Source organism: Sapajus apella, unplaced genomic scaffold (assembly GCF_009761245.1).
Source record: "Sapajus apella isolate SASKATOON/1434 unplaced genomic scaffold, GSC_monkey_1.0 scaffold22, whole genome shotgun sequence".
Classification (NCBI taxonomy): Eukaryota; Metazoa; Chordata; class Mammalia; order Primates; family Cebidae; genus Sapajus; species Sapajus apella.
The window spans coordinates 16120713-16145818 of record NW_022436962.1 but is presented as its reverse complement, the minus strand read 5'-3'; the positions used below and the strand labels follow the sequence as shown (position 1 = coordinate 16145818).

Below are 25106 nucleotides of genomic sequence, written 5' to 3'. Positions count from 1 at the left end.
CTAAAGAAAGGAAAAAACAGAATGCTGATGAGGAGGGAAGACAGAAGGCTAGGTGGCATATTTAAATCATTTTAAATCTCTTTTTAAAATCTGAGACTATTTTAAAATGCTTCCTTCTAGCCAGTTTCAAAACAATTAAGATCTGAAAAATTCTCAACTAAGGCAATTTATTAAATCATAGTGAAAAGTACACATTTTATTTTAAAACAGAAAAGGCTGTGAAGATGTTATGACATTCAGGTCACAGGTCACACCTGAAGGAAAAAATTTAAAAAAATAAGAAATATTCTGTATTTGTTTAATACTGCTCCTTCTTGAAAAGTAAGATGTCAACTTCCAGACTGAGCTGGACAGAAGGCTCATACTTCAATAAGCAACCCCTCTTTTCCAACTTTATTACAATGATAAACAAAATATACAAATGATACCAAAAGGCACAAGTGGGTTCAAACTTAAGATAAAAATCTCTATGGCAAGTGGTATTTATCCTAGGAACTCAAGAATGGTTCAATATAAGGAAATCAATGTAATATATCACATTAATAGAACAAAGAAGAAAGCACATGATTGATTCAAGTGATGCACAAAAAGCATTTGTAAGAATCCAACACCATTGCACGATATTAACATCCAGAAAACCAAAAACAGAATAGAACTTCCTCAACATGATAAAGGGCATCTATGAAAAACCAACAACTAACATCATATTCACAGTAAGACTGAAATCTTTCCCCCTAAGACATCAGGAACAAGACAAGAATGCCTGCTTTCCCAATGTTATTGTACACTATACTGGAAGTTCTAGCCAGAATATTAGGTGAGAAACAGAAATAAAAGCCATCCAAACTGAAAAGGAAGAAGTTCTCAGAATCTATAATCTGTTCTCAGAATCTATAATCTTACACAGTTGCACTTCAGTATCCACAGGGTATTGGTTCCAAGACCCCCTAAATGACAAAATCACATGACTTGTTTCCCTTTATCAACCCTAATCTTACTACCTTTTTCATATATCCATCCATTTCCAAAGCCAAAAACTTTATCCTTTGAGTTTCCAAATAGTTAAGTAACTCTTATTCATGGACTAAATCAATGGTCCAAGCTGCACACAAGGTCATGGTGTTTGAAATATGTCTAGACATCCCTGAGAGTCTAGCACACATCTACCCAAGAAAAAACTATAAAAAATGGTTTGGTACAGCTTATTATACCATTTACCAGATTGAAAATGACAGAATAAAAATGTTTGCATCTCTTATCTGAGAATTAACATTAAAAATAGTCTCTTTGGTCAAAAATATCAATAAAATCTTCAAAGAAAAATTGGATATCAACAATATCCAGAAATACATTATGAAATTTCACTCATAATGTATGCAAGAGGAGAGAAGAGGAAAGAAGGTAAAAGGGAAGGAGAGAAGAAGGGAGAAAATAAGAGACGAAGGAAAGAAAAAGAATGAGAAGGGCAGGGGGAAAGAATGGAGTATTTTTTAAGTGTGGCATCAACATCAAGTGAACAGCAACAGGTGTGACTACAGTAGCAAACCTACCAGATATTTTCAACAAGATATACACAACAAAATCATGGGTCATATTAGCATGCTATTAAGTTGACAGAAACATCTCATCTTGAAGGGCCATTGCTCAATTTTATTTTATATATTTAGAAAATAACCATTTTATATTCCCTATTACAGGGCCTGGTACATACAAGTAGCAAATGCTTGTTGAAGGATCAACTAGATGAATAGATGGCTGACTGAAAACAAACAAATGGGTAGAAGGAAAAATGATGAATACTCAAAATAAGAAAGTTTTCAAATATTCAATAATGGAGAAGATTTCCTGCTTCTCCATTTTAAAATGCTAATCTAATTAGGGGGAACACATGAGAGGTGGCATAGCACAATATGAAGACCTAGGCTCAGAAGGACCTAGGTTAAAATCCTAGCTCAACTCTTACTGGCTTGTGTCCTTGAGCAAATTGCTTAATTTATGTAAGGCTTAGTTTCCTCCACCTATAAAACAGGGATCACAATATCTACCTTACAAAGACATCAAACCAGCACTTTTGGCACCTGGAACAAACTACAAAAACCAGCTCTCAAATCAACTCTGTAATTCATAATGTAGCCCACAGATGGGTGTTACTAACAATGCTCGCCATCTGGTAGCTTCCTGTTTTAAATAATTATTCTTGCTAACTAGGTGCCAAGCTTTTAGAATCATTATATTAAATGTTTGCACCCTCTAAATTTTGGTGTCCTTAGACGAAGTCCAGTATGGCCAGTCATAGTTCAACTTATGGGGTTGCTGTGAAGATTAAAAATAGTCTAAGAAAAATACCTTGTACAGTGACAGACGTGTAATGAATTGTTATTACTTAAACATTTTATTAATACGTTTCTGTAATCCACATACCACTCTATGTTATCACAACTACTCCAATAAGCCCACACATAGATTAATCATATCAGCCACTTTCAGTATTATATAAACAAGATGGACAGGAAAGGGTGATACATATTGCAACATCCTTTTCAAAAATTCAAGTTGATTCCTTCCACTCTGACTTTTGGATTTTCTCTCTTACATCCATAAAGACCTGAGAATTTAGAAGAGAGACAGTACTTTCATTCTAACAGCCATTTCTGAAAGGGAGTAAGTAAAGTGTCAGGTTCAAAGAGAATTCAAAGTTACCACTACCAGGGTATACTTATTCTCCGCTGGATGGGCAAACAGAGCTGTTGCTATTGTATTTTGCATGTGCTCTCAGCTGTGCAAATACCAGTTAAATAAGAAAAACATCAAGCCATCTTTATCAGACCTACTAACAACCCAGACAAACTCCTTTAGGATGAATAGTTTAGTAACAAAATAACGAAATTTGCCAACCCTAAGAATCTTTGTATAAAGCACTACTTAGATCTGAAAGATTATTTTCTCTGAATTATCAGATATCCAGAAATACTTATTATAAGACATGCCAATCCATGCCAATAAAAATCACAAGAACAAACGTTATGAAGAGTTCAATTTAAATGATTTATAGGTTTTACTGGTTATAGAGATCTTTCACTAACAGTTTTGTCAACCTGTAACAAACCTTGTCCAAGGAAACATCTCTTCTAAGCAAAAAAGTCAAATCAAGCTGACAACTAGAGCCCCCAGTTTCCCCACAAATTGAAGGATAATAACCATAGGTCTGTTAGGTGGTGACTGGTATGCTAGTACAGAATCCATGGACTGGAAGTACTGTCCCAAACTTACATTTGACACAGGGTCAAATGTGTAACCAGGAGGGCTGAAACAAAGGTTCTTTTACATACTGGTTAAAAATTAGAGTTCTATGATTGTGGTTCCCATAGTTAGTATGAATAAAAATGGATCAAATTGCAAATAAACAATAAAAGACTAAAATCAGTTTAATCAGTTACTAACTTTCTAGAATTGATGTCATATTAACAACAGAAACCAATCCAGAGCAGGAATGGATATTGTGGTTTTAAAAGGACAAACATGCATTAAATACAAGATACATGTTTAAATGGTAGCATTCCTTAAGATAGCAGTCTAGTAGGTTTGGTATCAAGTTCTAGTGGAGAAATAATTCACCACCATAATCAAAGTAACTAACCAAATGACATATTCTTTGTTATTTCCTGACGTGTATGTATAATTCTCATTCTGAAGCACAGATTTCTATTTTTCTGGTGCCATCAAGTGGTAACAGTATGAAATGTAAGATTAAATGCAAACAACTTAGAAAAATGTCACACTGACCACCCTCATGCATTTTATCTATGTCAATTAAACTCCAGTGATGTTTTAGCACATAATTCTCTGAAAAGAAACGGAAAAATATCAGAGCAGATTTTTTTAATAATTCATACCCATTTTAAATTCCCAACTCGAAGTGAGAGTTAAGGCAAAGAATAAACATGAACAGATCTTTACGATCATAATGCTCCACCAGCAAACAAAAAACCCAACAGATGGCTCGGCGCAGTGGCTCACGCCTATAATCCCAGCACTTTGGGAGGTCAAAGCAGGTGGACCACCTGAGGTCAAGAGTTTGAGATCAGCCTGGCAAACATGGTGAGACCCCATCTCTACTAAAACTACAGAAATTAGCCAGGTGTGGTGGCGCACACCTGTAGTTCCAGCAACCAAGGAGGGTGAGGCAGGAGAATTGCTCAAACTCCCAGAGGCAGAGGTTGCAGTGAGCTGACATGGCGCCACTGCACTCCAGCCTGGATAACAGAGTGAGATTGGGTCTCCAAAAAAAAAAAAAACCTAACATTATAAAACCATTTGAAAAATAGAATTAGGATGAAAATGATCTTTCCATCAAAGCATGAAAACAAGTAACTTCCAAATTAGACTATCAATTAGAAGCCTTAAATGTGATAACCTATATTATATAACGATATCAAGATGACAAAATTAATGAGAAATGAATTTAGATTCAATTATTTGAAGCTGTGTTAACAGATTCCAAATGGTTATATCAGCATTTCGGTAAGATAAAAACTAGTGAAAAAGGAAACAAGACTCCAGCTCCTCTTGTTGCTATACACACAAAACATTAATAGCTGTTTGTTCCTCAGGCCCACCAAAATAAGTAGCAATTGTGAAATCTGAATTCCCAGTTGAAGATGGCAAACTGAACACATTTTTTTAGCTAGGTTCCCTACTGAAACTTTATTAACATGGCAGTCAAAAAATTTCTTTAAGACAAAAATCCCACAAGGACAAAGAAACTGAGAAGGTAACAGCAACAAAATTTTAGAAGATAAAAAGATATAAAAAGTAAACATCAATACACTGCAATGGGAATATAATTTTTAAAAAAAAGAAAGGTAGATGGATGAGAAGTTACTAAAAGGAAACTCAGGAAAGTTGCCAAATTTACATGGCATGGTAAAACTCTCCAAAAATTCAAGAACTGGTGGCATTAGGAAGTGGGAGTGAAAGCTAAAAACAAGAGAAATGGTCAAAATCCTGGTTAAGAAGCAGTTAGGATCCTCCATATACAGGCAGGTACACCATATTATAAAACTGAAAGGTTATACTCCAGAAATAACAAAAGGCTTTTGGACTATCCTAGCAGGATACTAGGCACAGTGAGAAGCACTGTAGTAAAAAGTGTTAGTAATACAGGAGACCGGTAATCTGAATGGTACTGACAAACCCAAGACCACAGAACAATCTTTTGTAAATAAAACCACTGGAAGAACGCCAATATCAATCTTTGATTACTGTATCCAAAAAGTCATGTAACTAAATTCAGAATGCTTCATTCTACTTCTATATAGAAAAATTAAAGGGCTAAAACGAGAGCTAACACTTCAGAAGAGTAAACTCTACATATAGACATTCAGTTACATTCAGCTCTACACATCCCACATCACCTCCATTAATTAAATGAGAATTTACAACAGCTACAAAGAACAAAATAGTAGGCAAACCCAAGAAACTTTTATGCTCTTAGTTTAAAATCCATTTTATTTTGTCTCTTCAGGTCATCAAGAATCTCTGAATTACTCCTGAGAGAGATGAAGACAAGTAAAACACTGCCTTTTCAAGTCAGAAATGAAAGATTATTATTCATACAAGAGACTTGGAGAATTGCTGACTTTTTTTTAATCCTGTTTTTGTGGATTAATTGATTTAAAGTAGAGGGTTAAGTACCTCCAATAATGTCTAATATCAAGTATATATGCATATATATATCTTTTAAGCTTCAGTAATTTATCATTTTCAGTATTATTTCCATAAGACTATACAGAAGATATACGTATGTACTTTCCCCATACACCAACAAAAGACCATGCCAAAACATATTAATATATATAAAACCATACCTTGAACACCTTCTAGGAGTAAATCAACTCCCTTCCTATAAAAATCAGAAGCAGCTTCATAGTCGTCTTCTTCTTCCTTTTTTAAAGCCAGCTTTATTAATTCTCCCGCTTTCTCCAAATAATCTCTCTTGCCAAGCTTGGGTTTTAAACTGCCAGGAAAGAGGCTACGACTTTCCCGTTCTTCTGTTTTGTTCTGTTCACTCTCAGAAGCAACAGCTCCTAGTGCTGAAGAATCCAAAGAAAGATTGAGACCAAAAGTTCTAATGGGAGAATCTTGATTGGAAGCCATTCCATCATCTAACTCAGCAAGAGAATCCACATCAACAGTAAGAGATATGAGATCACTGTCACTGGAGAAGCCTAGAAATATGATCACAATAGTAAACAGATATTAAATTGAGAATCAGCCAAATGAATACAAATCATGCTAATTATTCATTTTTCATATTATCCAAGTCAATTTGGAAGGCTGTAATTTACTGATGGAAGTCAGTGTCTAGCAATTTGTTTCAGCTTAGTCCATTCATTTTATTCTCTCTATAGAACTCTGGAAGACAACTTCCTTGCCTTAAGCATCAAACTAAAATTGAAAACAAATCTTCATCTAGTTTGGATGCCAAAAAGAGCCTTTACCACAAGATCCTGTAAGCTATTTACAGAAAACTGTTGCCTGTACACAGAGTTGCTACAAATAAGAGCATTTTGTTAAAGGAAAAAGTACTTGAATCTTAGCTTTTTTTTTTTTTTTTTTTTTTTTTTTTTTTTTAAAGACATCATCTTGCTATGTTGCCCAGCTGCACTCCAACTCCTGGGCTCAAGCAATCCTCTCACTTCAGCCTCCTGAGTAGCTTAGATTACAAGCATGGGCCACCATACCCAGCTCCAGCTCTTAAAACTTACTGTGTGACCAACAGCAGGTTACCTCATAGTATTACTTACTATGTAAGACTTTAAATGAGGAATAGAGTTAATGCATATAAAGCATAAGAGACTATCATTATTTTACAACTTTTATAACAATTATATAATACAGGATGAATATCCCTCATCTGAAATGAGGGACCAGAAGTGTTTCAGATTTCAGATTTTAGGTTAGGGATTCTCAACCTGTAACTATATAACAATTATCCAATGTGTCCTCAGAAGTGTGCTTTTTGGTAACTAACCATATCTGGAAAATGTATGCTATTTAGCATTTGTTAAAGTCAGAATTTTTAGACATTTTTGTCTCAGCCTCTTCCACAAGCTTTTGGAAAGGTATATTTGCACCTATGTTTTCAGACAAAAAACACAGTAATAGGTGCTACCGAATTATTTAGCAGTGAGAATTCCTTCTCATAGGTCATATAACTGACATCTGGTAAATGAGCATAATCCACAATACATACCAAACTTTCTGCTCAGGACTGCCTTTCAAAGTGATTGTGGATTCTAAAAAGCTTTTGTTCATGTGAATTGTATCTGTGAATATTTATTAAATACCAATACTGACATTTAGAAAATACGTCTAGAAATGCATAAAGCATTAAAGCCCCATTATTTAGTAACATAATTTTTATGAAAAATAACTATATTTTTCAAAACAAAAAAAAGTGGCATTGTTTTACATTTTTGCAAATCTTGTTAATGTCTGGCTTAACAGAAGATAGCTAGACAATCATATCTGATTCTGCTCATAATCTGTTGTCATATGTTGTTTTGGATGAAAGATATGAAGGAAATGTCACACAGATAATGTAATTGAAAAAGAAACAAGTATTAGCCTTTTCAGGTAATTATGAATATGGTTCTTTGATACTACACCAAAACTCTACAATTGATAGTTTTTTAAAGCTCAGTTGTACTGCGGAATATCAAATCCTATGAATGAAATTTCCATTTCTTTTACATTCAAATCCATTGGTATCTCTTGCACACTGAATAAATCTTTTACCTGTGCATGAATTTATAACATCATACATTGGTCGTCCTGAAAGTAGGGGTTCCCTTAGTTACAAAGATCTTTCAAATGTTGACAGTACATTTCATTAACCCAAAAAAATCGTATGTCAACATTTCATTATCCACCAATCTCATCAGAAAAATTTTAAGTATTGGGAAACTGCCAAACCCAAAGTGGCAGACAGAGGTTATCTAAAAATCCCAATTTTGAATTGAAAACTCCAATTTTGTTTTTGGCAACAAATAGTATCAGTTGTTTTCCTTGAAGTGCCAGCTTACTTCACTCCATTTCAAGAAAAAATGTGTCAAACACACAAGTGTGAATAATGACAGTTTGGCAATTGTTCTTTCAAGAAAAATGGTGTCCCGTGAAAAAAGCAGGTAGTTCAACTAATGGCTCAAACAACTGAACAAGTGCTTTTCCTCAAGACAACTATGGTAGTTCAGTACGCAGAGTGCTTTATGCGTAATTCTCATCTTTTCACACAGCATATTAAAAAGACAAGTAACAAGGGTTAAGATTTAACAAAATTAACAGTTTCTGCTACTTAGGAAAAATTAACATTGGTTTTATAAGTATATGCAATGAGTTCTGTTACAGCCTGGTGTCACTGTCTTGATTCAGTGACACCAAAGCACAAGCACAGCAGTTTCACCTACCACAGCTTTTGTATCATCAGGGCAAATGTCAACATGGTGAAAAGGCAAAGAACGTCCTGGTATTATTACCAAAATAGTTTTATGAACCCCCTAAAAATATCTCAGCAACACCCAGAGACCTGAAGGTCACAGTTTGAAAGCCACTGATCTAGATCATTAAATAAGACCGACAACAGGGTTATCTAAAAACTAGTTTGGAAATAACTATGAGATCTGCGTCACCACTGAACATTAACTACCAAGTTTCTCAGAAAAAAATTAAAAAGAAAATTATTTCCTCAATATTATATACTAAATCAAAATGAAAAGTGGATTAGACCATACAATTCTAGATCAGGGATCAGCAAGATTTTTCTATAAAGGGCCAAAAAGTAAGTATTTTAGGCTTTGCAGGCCATATGTGGTCTCTGTCACAACTACTCAACACTGCTGTTGTAGTGCAAAAGCAGTCATAGACAACGTATAAATGAATAAGCATGGCTGTGCTCCAGTAAAACTTTACAAACATTGAAGTGTGAATTCCTTATAATTTTCCCATTACAAAAATCACAAAATCATATTCTTTTAATTTTTTTAACCATTTAAAAATGTAAACACCATTCTTAGTTTGCAGGCCATACAAAAACAGGTGGCAGGCCAGACTCAGCCCATGGACCATAGTTTTGCCAACTCTTATTTTAAATTCAAATTGTTTACTTCACATCAAATAAAGTAAGGTAGGGTAAAAACATGTTACTGGCCACTAAGCTCAAACTTCTAATCAGCTTTAGATGCTGCCTTGGCACCCTGTCAATATATATCCTCATTTTCAACCTTATTTCAAGCCCTTAGAACGTCCAAAAAGAACAAATTCTATTCCCAAAAAGCAGAAGATTTCATTAAACTGACAATCTCAAATGAGATTCATAGAACCTAGAGAGAATCTTTTCAGTTCTCTGACATATCAGTCATACAGACAGTACTTCATAATAAGAATCTTTCATAGCAATCAACAAAGGTATTTATCTACTATCCTATGAAATATATATAAATTTTATGAGATTTTTCTTAAATTAAAAATTTATGAGATTTTTCTTATTTTTAGTATATGTGCTACCGAAGCGAGCACGATTATTCTTAATTTTAAAACATTTTATGTATTTCAATGCAAACTTATTTCCTTAAATGATGCCAACATATAACCTAGCCCATTGAAACTGATAAATAGATAAGGTTGAAAAAAGTTCTAGATGATACAGCTAATCACAAAAGAAAGGAAATGCTGTATTAGAGATCTCTTTTGTCTGTTCTCTGGTGTCTTGTCACTATAACCTTCACATCATCTATCACATTGTTCTGTTTCATCTTTTGCCCCATTTTCCTTTTTAACAATAACAATAACAACGAAGGGCAAGAGGGCAGCGTTACATAGACTCTGTTTCTTGGCTTTTGACTACAACAAACTAGTACCACAGTCATATTTCCTCTTACCTTTCAAATCATATTTTATTAGCAATGAGAATCATAATTAAATGAAATTAGATCAAAAAAGTAGGACCATTTAAAATATCTAGAGACAAAGATAGTAAAATTAAGTAAATAAACATTCTGTAGAAAATGTTTCCTTTTCAAATTCTAATTTCTTAATTAGGCATCTTTAAAAGAAAGCAAACACACACACACATACACATACACCCCAGCAGGTAAAAAAGAGAAATTTATTTAGCCAAACCAGAAGAAGAAAAGAGAAATAAAAAGACTTCGAGTTTAACCTTTTTAAAAAGAAGAGAATTTGGCAATGCATATCAAAAGCACAAAACTGCTTCTGTCTTTCTCCCAGAAATTTAGCAATGTATACCAAAACCAATCAGAGGTGAACAAAAAAGATCTATATACAAGAATGTCCATCACAACAATCAGTAAAAATGTGGCAATAAATTCCTAATAGGAGATTATAATACCTTCTTTTGATAAAATATTATACAGCTATTAAAATCATTCTATAGAAGAATATTTAATGCTAAAGTCTTATGATATATTATGCAAAAACAACCAACTACAAATGAGTATGTATATTATAATTCTACTTTAAAAACAAACACAGAAAAAAGGCTAGAAAGATACACTATTAACAGTGATTTTCTGTGTATGGTAGGATTATAGGTAATTCTATAATACAAAATTTAATAATATTCTTTGTGTACGGTAAACCCTTAAGCTCAGTATCTGAAAGATATCAAAGGAGATGCATCAAGGGCCAATACTGGGAACGTATTTGAGTAAAAGAAAGTTATACACGCATCATTTGTGAAATATAAACCTACCTGGATCAACCAGCAGCTAGTGCCAAGAATTCCAAACTCAAAAAAGGAGTTAGATATGAGTATAGAGACAGATCTGTTTAAAGCAGGCAAACCCCTGACACCTCTTCCTTGCCCGCCTTATTCCTTTAATTCTCCTCTGGAAGTTGCACCTGGCCATGCCTGAAAAGCCTAACCCTACCCTATCTCCTCGACCATATAAGGCAACTAATCATCTTCTAGTACTCACTGATATCTTTCTCTTCCATATTTAAGCAGTTTCTACATTCCCTTCTTCTCAATGAAGTATTCTCCAGCCAGCTCGAGGAAGATAACATTTAGAAACTCCCTTCAACACCACAGCATGACTCTTATTTATAAATATATGTAAATACTCAATGCCTAGTTTATTTATATTACATACTTAACATATCTGCTTAATATAGTGCTTGTTCAACTCCCAGAAATCACACAATTTAACTTATTTTATACAAAACTATATGTAAATATCACACAAAGCAGAAACTGGCTCCCTAAAGCCGAGAAAGGAAGTTACCAAGTAAGATACAGAGTGCAACAAGCAAGTGACAGTTTCTCAGTTTGGGTAGGAAGGACGTTGTGGATAAGGCAGGGCAACCACTGACTTTTGATATAATATAGAGACTATTTGTCAAAAGTTAAACCAACCTGAAGTCAACCCATACTTAAAGAGGCCCTCTGGGCCATCGCAAGAGTAAAAGGTGCATCCTTAACCAACACCATCAAGGCAAAAACCCAAGCTTTTTTTGGAAGTGATACAAGGGGAAAAAGTCAAAGGTTCTATGAAAGCGTTCTGCCTCCAGGTTCATATCACAGAAATTCAAGTCTCAGGGCTATTAGAGGGCCCCAGGTGACTTGTTAAAAAGCAGCTACAGACATAAGGCGTTTATTTAGCATCCCAGTTCACCTACCTACCCTTACCTCTGTGCTTTGAACTGCTCAGAGTAGGGCAGTATAGTGAAATCTGTCTAGGACACCATCTCTGAAAGACAGGCCCCAGGGGAACAGGTTGAGTTGCCATAGAATAAATCTTTATACTATAAACTATCAGAAATCTGTATTTGAAGACCATCTGTAAAAAGAGATCGGTTTCCTTTAGAACAACAGGTGGTCTCTCATGGGTGACTATATATAAAATACATGGCCTCATTATTATTAGCTGATAGCTTTCACTGAGCCCTGAGGTTCAAATATTGCCATAGTCAACAAAAAGGGATTTCTATTTTTCCTAGTAGCAATGACTCATGGTCCATGCACAAAGCAAGTTATCTAGCCAGCTGAACAAAGGTTACCCTAAGGTAGAAGACATACATATCAGTTTCCATTAAGAAACTAGCACTTACAAACATGATTTTTAAGTGAATACCTAAATGTAAAGCTTAATGCTAGTTAAGATTCCTGTATGTGACTCCCTATTCATCATTTAGTAATAGCTGTTGTGAAAAAAAAAAAAAAAAGAACCTTTCCTTTAATGTTCCACATTTTTATAATGTTCTTGGGTCATGTCTATGCTTCATCCTTGAAAATGTAATGAAAAGAACATCAGAATACCTCATACAGATTTGGTAAAACAACAGAATAAGCCCAGAAAACAACACAGCAATCTCAATTACAACCCTAATACTGCTATTTTATCATAATAAAGACCCATCATTATTTTCATTTTTTACCAAATGAACTTACTCTGCTACTCTCCAGAACTTTCTCTAGGCTCCAGGATATCAAGCCCACTACCGGTATGCAAGTAGCTCATGCTGAGTTTTCTATACCAAGTATGTCTTCTTCCTGCCTCCCCTCTAAAATAAAATCTCCTCATTTCAAAATATAGTTCTGTGAGTGCTATGAAATAGCTGGAGTATCTTAGGCACATGGCTTAACTTCTCTGAAATTCCAAATCTGTAATTGTAAAATAAGAGATTTGAGTATATCATTTCTAATGATTCCCACGGTATATCATGAATTTTCTGTTATTTGTCCCACCCAACCCCTAAACTCCTAATTTGCAATATCACCCTCAATAACCCTAGAGTTTTTAAGAGTCACTATTTATCATCAGTGTCATATGTATCACGTACACACACTGGTACATTCTCACTTGTGGTTATCTTGGGGGGAAAAAAATGACCTGTTCTTTTTTGTCAAACTCCACTACCAAAGAAAAGTCAACTAGGGGCAGAGAATAAAATTAAGTTGAGTAAATAAGCACATAACAGAAAAAAGAATCTCTTCGAGCTGAGTATGCAAGAGATACTCTAGCATACCTAATACCAAAGGGCCTAGAAAAATACTGGTAACAAGATTTAGAGTTCTCATGGTGCCACCTAGTGGACATTTGAGCTTAATTTTACTTTAAATTACTTGGACTTCCTATAAATTTACATTTAAATTAATATTTAATACTTTCTATATTTTGTCATCTTACACTATACTATGAAGCAAACAGACTTTAAATTTATCTTGGAAACAGATTTAGGTTATCAAGTAGCCAATCGTCTAAAAAACATTCCTATTTAAAATGCTGCTGTCTCAAAGTGTCAAGTTTAAATCTATTAAATGAAAAAAACATAAATAAGATAAAACAAATGGTATTTTAATACAGAAAATTTTTTTCAAGCTTAAATAACTATACATCTTTCCAATAAGACCAACCAGTACTTTAAATATAATCAACACTATTCATTTAACACAGTTTAATCACAATCTTCATGTCAGTCTACATACGGGAAAGAATTACTACCCTGCCATCAAATAAACATACAAATCTTGAGCTTAATATCATTTCAGGGATCTGCTACAAAGACAGCAATACACACTATCCTCAAACATGCTATCCTCAAAATCTGTATGAGGTATTCTAATGTTCTTTTTATACATTTTCATACACGCTTTCCTCAAAATGTACATTTCATTTACTTTAAAATGGCTAATTCAAGTCAGTTTAATAGACCCTTTCATGTTTCTACAATTGTTACAATAAGCAGCTGGGGACTTCTTAATGCATAATTTCTGGCCAAAAAAAAGGTGGGGGTAGATTTTGTTTTGCCAGGAAACATTTAAGAATATTCATTCTTAAGATCTAATATATACATACAATAAGCTGATCACTTAATTTGTCTTTGTGGTTACAATCACCTAATTATTTTCTCATTTGCTGTATAAACCAGAAAAAAAGTCCCTCCCAAAACTGAAAAGTGATGCATCAGGAAGAACAAATGACACAGGTTACCAGATGAGACTATACCAACATGCAAATCTCTTATATCAAGGCCAGCATGGCAGTAAAGCAATCTACATCCTTCAAAAAGGCCAACAGGTGTGAGAAATATGCCAAGGAGCTCAACTGATATGCACAAATTTGGGCAGGTTTCCAACAATGTCCTAGTAACTTCATGGCTAAATTTAATTCAAGGAAAAGATGTAAGTTGAAACAGACATAATGGAAATAAGATGTTAGCAACAAATTACATCTTCTTTCATCTTTGAAAAAATATAGTTTAACTTATTTGAACAAAGGAGATAAAGAGTAACCAGGATTTCATTTTTAAAATGTAAAACAATATTAACTTTTTGTCTAAAAACCTACTAATTTCCTAATTTTCAATTTCATAGTAAACAAAATATATTTATCAGTTTATCACCAAATTATTTTTTACAAAACCTTAAAGGGGTTTCTCTATCCCATGCTACAACAAAGTAACTGTAATTTTAAAAAACAGGTCAGGCACAGTGGCTCACACCTGTAATGCCAGCACTTTGGGAGGCCGAGGCAGGAGAATCACTTGTACCCAAGTGTTCGAGACCAGCCTAGGCAGCAAAGTAAGATCCCATTTCTACAAAAGAATTTAAAAAGAAAAATTAGCGAGGCATGGTTGTGCCTGTCTATGGTCCCAGCTACTCAGGAGGCTGAGGAAGGAGAATCACTCAAGCCCAGGACATCAAGGCTACAGTGAGCTGTGATTGTGCCACTGCACTCAGCCTGGATAACAGACTGAGACTTTATCGCAAAACACAAAGAAATCCAGATCTTTATATTTTCCTCAGAAAACTTTCATTTCATATTAGGATCTGTTCACTGCATTTTTAAGGTCTTAAGAAAAATAATGATCACTTCACCTCTACATCTGTTCTCTGAGAAGTGATCAACTTGCCATGTCATTCTAACTGTAACTAAAGAACGCTGAAACAGCAGACTATATATTAGGATTTACCCTCTCCGGCTCATTCCGGAGAACCAGCTAGATAATTCACAAATAAGAAAAATGACAACCCACCTTTAAAACAGGGTTTAAAATAGCACACTTAGAGAAGTTTTCATGTGGTGAATCACTTCCTCACATTTTAGCTCTAAATCCAAAACACAAGTCTTTGTCACCACCATCCCTCTAACAAACCTCCGTTTCACTGCATACCTGTGGGGCTTGACTGGCTGCTGGCTTTCCTGCTCTTTTGCTACTAGATGTCCCTCTCCCTGGTTGTCTCCAGAGTTTGCAGACCTTTTGGTATGAAGTAAATCATCCACTTTCCCACTATTGCAAACAATCTCAGGATATTTAAAAGCGATTTTTCCCTCTCAAATAACAATGTATTTGCAAGATGTCTGACACTTTGATCTATCTGTATTTATCAACCTACTATCTTTCAGTAGGATTAATTTGCCAGGCATACAACCTTTAAAGGGAGGGGAGAAAAACAACATAACCATTAACAGCATTTCCAGTTCCACGTTTTTCATTCTTTGCGGAACACAGTGTGTTTCAGAGATGGTAATGTAATTGAAAAACTAAACTACACTGACGGGATAAAATGTCAATATTCCTTTTAGATGTCATAGTCCTTTTCTGTGTTTCTAACAGAAATGTTGGCCCCAATTTCTCTCATAAAAGCACATTCCCAAAAGATAAATCCTTCCAAAGAAAACACATCTTTTGGAACGTTCAGAGGTAAACTCTGAAACAACTGCTTTCAGAAGGGGCACCCTTACAGCTCAGTTTGCCTGAGGCTGTCCTGTGTCATGTTTGTGGTCTTGGTATAACTATTAATAGCACTGTCTATAATTCTCAGAAGTGTCCCATTATGAACAATAAACTACATGCTCACCCTAGCTTTAGGTTGCATCTCCTTTAGCATTAACATAGCCATCCATTCACCTTGAACAGCCTTTAATATTTCAGAGTACTATCCCAAGAAAACTCATTCCTAATAATCATGCCCCTCCCCTTCTGTCCTAGACTATAGCAAAGAACAGAAAGATCTCTGCAGATCTCGAGTGCCTTGTACTAAAGTAGGCTCTTAAGATACCCTTCTCTCACCATGGCTGACTCCCACCTAGTAATAGAAGCTTATGATAGATATCAGAAGAATATAACTACTCCCATATCCCACAACCTTTGATTCTTGTATCAAAAAAATAGGGAAAAGAAACATTCTGCATTTCTGACTATTGTACCCCTCATCGAATACTCTCATTTTTTTTTTTTCCGAGACGGAGTCTCACTCTGTTACCCAGGCTGGAGTGCAGTGGCATAATCTCGGCTCACTGCAATCTCCGCCCCCTAGTTCAGGCAATTCTCATGCCTCAGCCTCCCGAGTAGCTGGGATTACAGACGCTGGTCATCTCATCTGGCTAATTTTTGTATTTTTAGTAGAGACAGGGTTTTACCACATTGGCCAGGTTGGTCTCAAACTCCTGATCTCAAGTGATCCACCCACCTTGGCCTCCCAAAGTGCTAGGATTCCAAGCGTGAGCCACCATGCCCAGCCTCTCCTACAAATCTTTCTAACTCTCCTACTAGTTCTCTATTGGGTGTCACAGAATCAGTACATATTGCAAGTGGAAAACGTGTACTCCTCTTTCTCAGGAGTAGGGAAACTGAGGCAACAGTCAGCTTAGGTTATTTCAGAAAATTTACCTTTCAAGGAAACTAGTTCTATAATTAGAATCACATTGGGATCCCAAGCAGGGGCTAGATTTTCCAAACCTTCACAAAGATCTCTGATTAAAATAGGTCACCAAGACCAGACATCCCCTCCCCCTGCCAAAAAATAACAGATTATAAAGTTAAATTACTGTCAACCATGTTTTTCTATGACCCTGCAGAATCAAGGTGGAGTCAAAGGTACTGAGAACCCAATGAAGACCCCGGGCATGTTGCCAGCCTGCATTACACACAACACTAAGTTTAAATTAATGGACCTTAAGTCAATGGGAAGCACAATGAAAAAGAATAAAAGCTAACCACTTCTCAATGTGTTAGTACCAAAAGAAAAAATAATTTAAGTGTATTAGCCCACATAATAGATAAGAACATGTTGCTCTGACCAAATCAAGATGGAAATTTACTGCAATAGATTTATGTCAGTGTGGCTCTTGCTATATGACAGCAGTATATACCCTCACAAAAACAGCACTACAGTGAGATGATGGCTACCTCTTCCTCATAAAGCAGCCTCCTCCACCATAAACTCTTACTCATGAAAAAGACACGAAATATTATTTAGTCTATTATTTTACCTTTAATAAACCAAATCTAAGCCACCTAAAACAAATCTAATTATCTGTTTTTAAAGGCCCTTCCTACCCCTGCCCCCAAATCATTTTTTAATTCCGTAATCTCTGAAATAAAAATAGTTACAGAAATCCAAAGGCTGAAATGTACATATTTAAATTTTCCTATAAATTCAAGTGTGGCTTAATAGAGGAATAAAACAAGAAATTAAGCATTTATTCCTCCTTATTAGAGGAATAAAACAAGAAAGTGATTAAAACTTGATTTAGACTCATTTTATTTAAAAACATATCAAAAACACTAAAACTACCTTAGGGTTTACTTAGGGTTTATTCTTTCTGGGTAAATGACTAACTCCCTAAAGCCAGTCTTGAAATTAATTGTCTAAAAGTCAGATGCGCTAAAGAAATGAGTAAGGCATTCTTTTTTTTTTTTTTTTGAGACAAAGTTTCGCTCCGTCACCCAAGCTGGAGTGTGGTGATGCAATCTCGGCTCACTGCAACCTCTGCCTCCCAGGTTCAAGTGATTCTCATGCCTCAGCCTCCCCAGTAGCTGGGATTACGGGCGTGTTGGCCAGGCTGGTGTCAAACTCCTGACCTCAGGTATCTATCCACCTTAGCCTCCCAAAGTGCTGGGATTACAGGCATGAGCCACCGCGCCCGGCCCAGTAAGGCATCCTTACACTAGACAATACAAACTCCAAACTACTCATTATACCATATTTCATCAACTCTAAGATGCCACTAATTGGAGGATGAATCATTATTTTATATTCCACTAAGAAAAGAAAAGCTGCCAATTAAATGTGAGTTGTCATGGACCTAATATCATGCACCCAATATCAGTGACAGCAAAATGTGAAGAAAAAGTGTATCTTAGAATCAGTGAAATACCCTCAAATTCCTATATACATCTGTCTTTTTGCAATGCAGATATAATTTATGGTCTTCTGCAATCAAAAACTTTGAAATGCAAAAAAATTAAAATCTCTTACCTTCTGTACTACACTCAGGAAAGGTATCAATGAGGGAATCTGAGTGAGCTTCAGCAGGACCAATTAATTCAGAACTATCATTAATTATTCCACCCTAAAAAGGTAAGAGCAATTGTGTTTCATTAGCATTAAGAGAATGAACAATAGTAAATAAAAAATAGTTGTCCCAACTAAGCATGTATAAAGATTTAAAGAAACAACTATATTAATCTATTAAACTAGATGACAAGTGTTTTCAAAAAAATTGATAGATATATCAGTATTGGTTCATCAACTGTAACAAATGTACTATACCAATCCAAGATATTTAATGAAAGAAACTGAGGGTTGGAGGGAAGAAGAGATATATGAGAAAACTGTACTTTCTGCACAATTTTTCTATAAACCTAAATTGCTCTAGAAATAGACTATTGTTTTAAAATTCAATAGGAATCTTAATGTTTAGAATCATACATGGTTTCTTATAAAAGTGTATTATTTTAATTCTGCCCAAGTACCCATTAAGCAAATGCAGAAGAAAAAAACCATGAACTAAAGAATATTGTTCAGTATCCTTAGGGACTGGTCATTTTAATTAGTGATAAATGATGGCCCATCAGGAATTCATTGAATTTTATCAAATTATACCCTACAACATATCACACAGCACCTCAGGTGATCTAAGAAGCCTTTTAAAGTTTGAGAACCACTTGTATACAATATAGGTAAAACTAAAAATATTTAAGGTACTTTTAGTAGAGGTATTTTTTAAAAATATAAAAAATAAATATAAAATTGATTTCTCTATGTGGTCATTATTTTAATTCCCTATTGAGGTTTGCAAATTCATGCCTCAAAAAGTTATCTTACTCTACATGCAGCTAGAGAATGCTATCACCAACAAGTAGTGGTGGTATGAGGTTGTGCTATGGCTTTGTGAAATGCATGCTCCAATCACAGATATAAGAGCTTATAATCCTTAAATAATTAAAACAATAGCTCTTCTGCTCCTTAATATCTTCCCTTCTACCTTCCACCAACAGCTCTATGCCTCCAAACACTACTAACAGAATAATAAAGCTCAAAGGAATTACAAACCCACATTTTCTCTCTGCTTCAGCACAAAAAAACTCAATGACTATCTTTACCTAATCAGAAGTCTCTCTCTGTCCATTTATTTTTAAGGAATGAAATTTGAAATGGTCCCTCTCAAATTACCAAATTTTACTTCCCTGAGTGTTACATGAACTAAAACTTTAAAAATGATTATTCTCTTTAGGAGTAAGAATTTGTATTACTTTATTCTACCCTTTATTACAATATTCAGATTACAGCTTATATTTAAATTTTTCTCCAAAAAGAATATCTAGTATAGATTAAGCTGTCCTATAACAACATCCAAACCAAATCAAGATTTTCAAGTATTATAGAAATATTAAAAGACAAAGTTAATTTTAGAAGAAAATATCTTTCAACTATTAACTGCCTCTTCTACCACTAGGTGTGTGATTTAAGTTACCTACCTATAAAATGTCTTCTAAGACATTATTTTATTTCACATATTTCATGCAAAGTATTCAGAACAGTGTAAGCACTCAATAAATGTGTATTATTGGTTAACATAAGATCTTGTAAGATAAAATTCAAAATGTAAAATGTTTTACCTCATAATCCTAAATATGCATCTAGTTTAACAAACACTGTTATAAAAAATAAATGGTAAAGAACAAATTTTTAATGAAACAAAAACTGTCACATAGGAACTGGAGGGATGTAGCAGTAAAATAATGCCACAATCCTAAATTTTAATTCCTAATTCAAAAATAGCCATTTGGGTATTTCCGGTATGCAGTAAAAAAATTTCATAGAAGTTTTGAGATACTATGTATCTCAAAGTTTTTTTGTTAATGAAGAGTCTAGCAGGGAAGGACTTCTGGTATAGTGGAGTAAGGAAATCGGCAATTCTTTCCCCAAAAAGCAATTATAAATCTTTAGAAACCTGTCAAAACCACCACTGAGGGCTCTGGAAATTGACTAAAAGCATAAAGCAAATGAAACAGAGGTTACTGAGAAACCACAGAACCACAGGTGAGAACTATGAAAATCCGTGACGTTCTTGCCTCAGTTCTTTCCATCCCCCAACCCAGCTGGGTGGCCACAGTAATTCTATAAGGGCAATGCAAGCCTTGAAAACGAGTAGGTTCACTTTTGAGGAGGCTAACATGATTTGGATTGAAGCACAGAAAAAAATTTAAAAATCCACCCCAAATATTACTGTCAATAATAGTAGCAATCTCAAGGCCAAATATATGGCAAGGAAAAGTGATGGCTCAGCACACCTGAAGCTGCAGTCAGCAAAAGATCAGACAGGAGGGAGATCCAGAAAATAATACAGCCATAGGGAGTCTTAATAAAGCTCACGACCCATCCATGTAATAGAGACCAGAGAGGGGTCAAGCTATCCAACAATACCTTGCAAACCATGAGACAGTGCGCAGGCATAGAGGAAATTCAAGACTTCAGAGGAAAGTAAAAGCCAGGGCAAATTTTAAAAACAGCTGAGACTTTGAGAACACATTAAAAAATCATCAGCATTAAAAGAAAAGCATATAATGGCACAGGTGTTTAAGCACAAGCAATGACCGAACACTGGCTGACCACAAAGCTATGCTGACACAGGGCTAGCCACTACAGAGCCTGGCTTAAAAATAAAATTAAAATTAAATATTGGGCAGGGATATCAGCAGTCACACACTTAACAGGAAATGGACTCCACAGATTGACTACAGACTAAATACATTAACAGAAAATGCTAGTTACTAAACAAACTAACAGAAAACGGCAAGAACCCTCAGGGAGAAAAAAAAAATCAGAACCTAGAGTTCTATAGTATATTATCCATAATGTTCAATTTCCAATCAATAAAAAAAATTAAGAGACATGCAAAGACACAGAAAAGTATGTGACCCAAACATGGGGGTAACCAGTCAATCGGAACTATCTGTGAGGGGACAAAGATGTTGGACTTGGCAAAAACTTCAAAGCAGCTATTATAAATATGTTCAAATTATCAAAGGAAAACATGATTAAAGAATTAAAAGGACTATGACTCATGAAATAGCATATATAAATAAATCTAAATTATTAAAAAAGGATCAAATGAAGCATTTTTCATAACAGCCATAAGCAACGACAATTTGAATGACTATCAACCAATGAACAGACTAGCAAAATGTGGTATATTCATAACCATTCCATGAAATATTATTTAGTCACAATAAGGTATAAACTACTGATGCATGCTACAACCTGGATGTACCTTGAAAACATAAATATATGTATACACATACACATCCTCTAAATCTAATTTAAAAAACTTCCCACCTAAATTCCACTCCTAGATATGTATCTAAGAGAAACAAAAATACATGTCTGCACAAAAATGTATATGTCAATAATCATAACAGCACCATTCATAACAGCCAAAGGGAGAACAACCCAAGAATGTACCAACACACACTGTAGATAAATAAAATGTGGTATACCCATAGTCCATACACAGGAATATTATACAATCACAAAAAGGAATAAAGTACTGATGCATGCCACAACATGAATAAACCCTTAAAGCATAATACTATGTGAAAAGAAAACACAGTTTCATTCAAAATAGCGTAAGATTAAAATGCTTACAACTAAATTTAAGGCAAGAAGCCCCAGACTTATACCCTGAAAACTACAAAACGTTGCTTAAAGAATTTAGAGAATATCTGAAAAAATGTAGTCATTTCATTTTCATGGATTGATTGCAAGATAATATTGTTAAAATGACAATTTTCCCAAACTGAACTACAGAGTCAATAAGATTCCAATCAGAAATCTGAGGAGTAAGCCAAAATAGTTCAGCTAGGAGAGAATGAAGCTGGAGGATTTTAGCAGATGTTCCCACCTTTGGCCAGGTGTGGTGACTCACACCTGTAATCCCAGCACTTTGGGAGACTGAGACAAGAGAATTATTTGAGGCCAGGAGTTCAAGACCAGCCTGGGACACAGAGTGAGACCCTGTCTCTACAAAAAAAATTTAAAAATTACCTGGGCATGGTGGTGCATGTCCCAGCTACTTGGGAGGCTGAGGCAGGAGAATCCCTTGAACCCAAGAGTTTGAGGTTAAAGTGAGCTATAATTGTGCTACTGCATCCCAGCCTGAATGACAAAAGTGAGACCCCAATTCTTTAAATAAATAAATAAAATAATTTTAAAATTCCATAAGAATTTTTTGTTCACATAGATAAGCTGATGCTAAAAATTTTTACGGAAGTAGAAAAGTTGAAAGAACTCAAAACTGCCATAACAATTTTGAAAAAGTAAAGTAAGCAAACTTACACTGGCTGATTTCAATACTTAAAAAGCTACAGTAATCAAGACAGTATGGTACTAGCATAAGAACAGGCACATAGATTAATAGAACATATCAACAGTCCAGAAGTAAGTCATCATATTTACAGTCAATTTATTTTCAGCAAGTATGCCAAGGTGATTCAATAAGAATAATCTTTTCAACAAATGATGCTCAGAATACTAGATATACAAATACCAGAAAATGAATTTAAACTATTACTTCACGCCCTATATAAAATGAACTAAAAAAGAATCATAGACCTAACTGTAACATTAAAACTTCTAGAAATCTAGAAATAAACACAGAAGAAAATCTTCATGATCTTGGGTTACTCAAAAAGTTCCTGGGTATGACAGGTATAACCCAAAAAAGAAAAAAATATTATAAATTATATATCATCAAAGCTAAAAGCTTTTGCACTTCAAATGACACCATTAAGAAAACTAAAAGGCTACAGATTGGGGAGAAAATATTTACAAATCACTTATCTGATAAGATTATTTATCCAGAATATATTCAGAACACTTACAACTCAATGACAACCCAATAAAAAAATTGGGTAGATTTTAATGGATATTCCACCAAAGATATATATAAAAAAAGCACAGGAAAATATGTTTCAACATCATTAGCCATTAGGAAACTGAAATTAATACTACAACGAAATACCACTGCATACCTTCGAGAAGAGCTACAGCTAAAAAATCAGACAATACCAAGTGTTGGTGATTTTGTGAAACGACTGGTAAGTTCAGACATTACTGACTGAATACAAAATGGTATAGTCCATTTAAAAAACTGTTTAGCAATTTCTTAAAAACATGAACTTACCATAAGACCCAGCAATTCCTCTCCTCAGGAATCACCCAAGAGACATGAAAACATATATCCACACAAAGATTTGTATGCAAATATTCACAGTAGCATTAGTCATAACAGCCAAAACAGAAACATCCAAATATGTCCATCAATTTATCAACTAATGAAAAAAATGTGGTATCATCTATATAATGAAATATATTTCAGCTATATAAAGGAATGAAATACTGGTATATAATATAACATGACTGAAGCTCAAAAACATTATGCTAAGTAAAAGAAACCTACATACATATATTGTGAACAAAACACTACATATATTATATAGTTCCATGTATTTGAAATGGGGAGGAAAGGCAAATCTACAGACAGAACCAGGCAGTTAGTTGCCCCAGGGTAGGGATGGAAAAGGGGATCACCATAGGGAGCTTACACAGCAGTGAGGTAATGGAAATGATCTAAAATCGTACGTTGGCCGGGCACAGTGGCTCACACCTGTAATTTCAGAATTTTGGGAGGCCAAGGCAGGTGGATCACTTGAGGTCAGGAGTTCAAGACCAGCCTGGCCAACACTGTGAAACCCTGTCTCTCCTAAAACTACAAAAAGTTGCTAGGTATGCTGGTGCACATCTGCATTCCCAGCTACTCGGGACGCAGAGGCAGGAGAATCACTGAACCCAAGGGACAGAGGTTGCAGTGAGCCAAGATCACACCACTGCACTCCAGCCTGGGCAACAGAGCGAAACTCCATCTCAAAAAAAAGAATATGTTGGTAATAGGTGCAAAACTCTATAAATTTACTGAAAATCAGTTAATTGTACACTTACAATCTGTAACTGTACTAATACTAATGAACAACCAACCAACCAGTAAAGAGTATGAGACGGAAAGATGTAGATAAAACAAGTTTGGCAATATACCGATAATTTCTGAAACCAAGCAATGGGTCATAGAGGTTCATAATACTATTCCTTCTACTCTTAGGTATGTGTTTTTTTAAAGTCAATGTAAGCAAGTGGCTATATGGTCATTGGCATGTGGCAGCATCAATGTTTCTAAAGAGAAAAATAAACTATGATACTATAGCACACCCTGTGAATTAGCTACCCCAAAATCTTCCCACCCCACGTTCATCCATGATCAGAACTAGAAAGCTAAGTGTCACCTTCCCAGACTCCTTCAAATTAAGGATGGGCATGTGACCCAGTTCTGGCCAATGAGATGTAAGAAGGGCTATCTCTAGATCATGTTTCTACGAAAGCTTTTAAAAACTGACGTATTTCTTTTGGCCTTTTGCCTTTCACACCCAAACCCAGGAACCTATGTCAACATTACTGAGCTCTCCATGCCAGCCCTGGACTACCATCCTCACTCATCCTTCTTGTTATATAAGAAATAAGACTATTTTTTTGTTATTGTTGTTCAAGCTAATGTAATGAGTTTTTTTTTCCTGCTTAGTTTCTCTTATTTAAAATGACTGAAGGCCACTGTTGTGATATTACCAAATCAGTATCCTGCTCCTGCCTAGCACGCTGTTGAAGACAGTTCTAAGATACTTTCCAAGATTAGCTTGACTTCTCTTAAACTGTCCAATCTTTCAAAAACCCTGAAAATGACAGTCTT

The 25106-nt window shown here is 35.0% G+C and overlaps 1 protein-coding gene across 14 annotated transcripts in view; it reads right to left on the bottom strand.

The window, feature by feature from the left end:
- The window catches only part of RPS6KC1 (ribosomal protein S6 kinase C1), a 206938-nt gene that overhangs the window by 135244 nt on the left and 46588 nt on the right, over nt 1-25106 (bottom strand). For 11 of the 14 annotated variants that reach the window (XR_004272231.1, XM_032289202.1, XM_032289210.1 and 8 more), the window contains 2 exons: nt 18287-18380; nt 5868-6227 (listed from right to left, as the gene is read on the bottom strand). Coding sequence is in view for 9 of the 14 variants with exons in the window: in XM_032289200.1 (XP_032145091.1) it covers nt 5868-6227; nt 18287-18380 (454 nt within the window). In the remaining 5 variants the exon portion in view is untranslated. The remainder of the gene's footprint in view (nt 1-5867; nt 6228-18286; nt 18381-25106) is intronic. The other 3 variants (XM_032289206.1, XM_032289201.1, XM_032289211.1) reach the window with 1 other exon arrangement.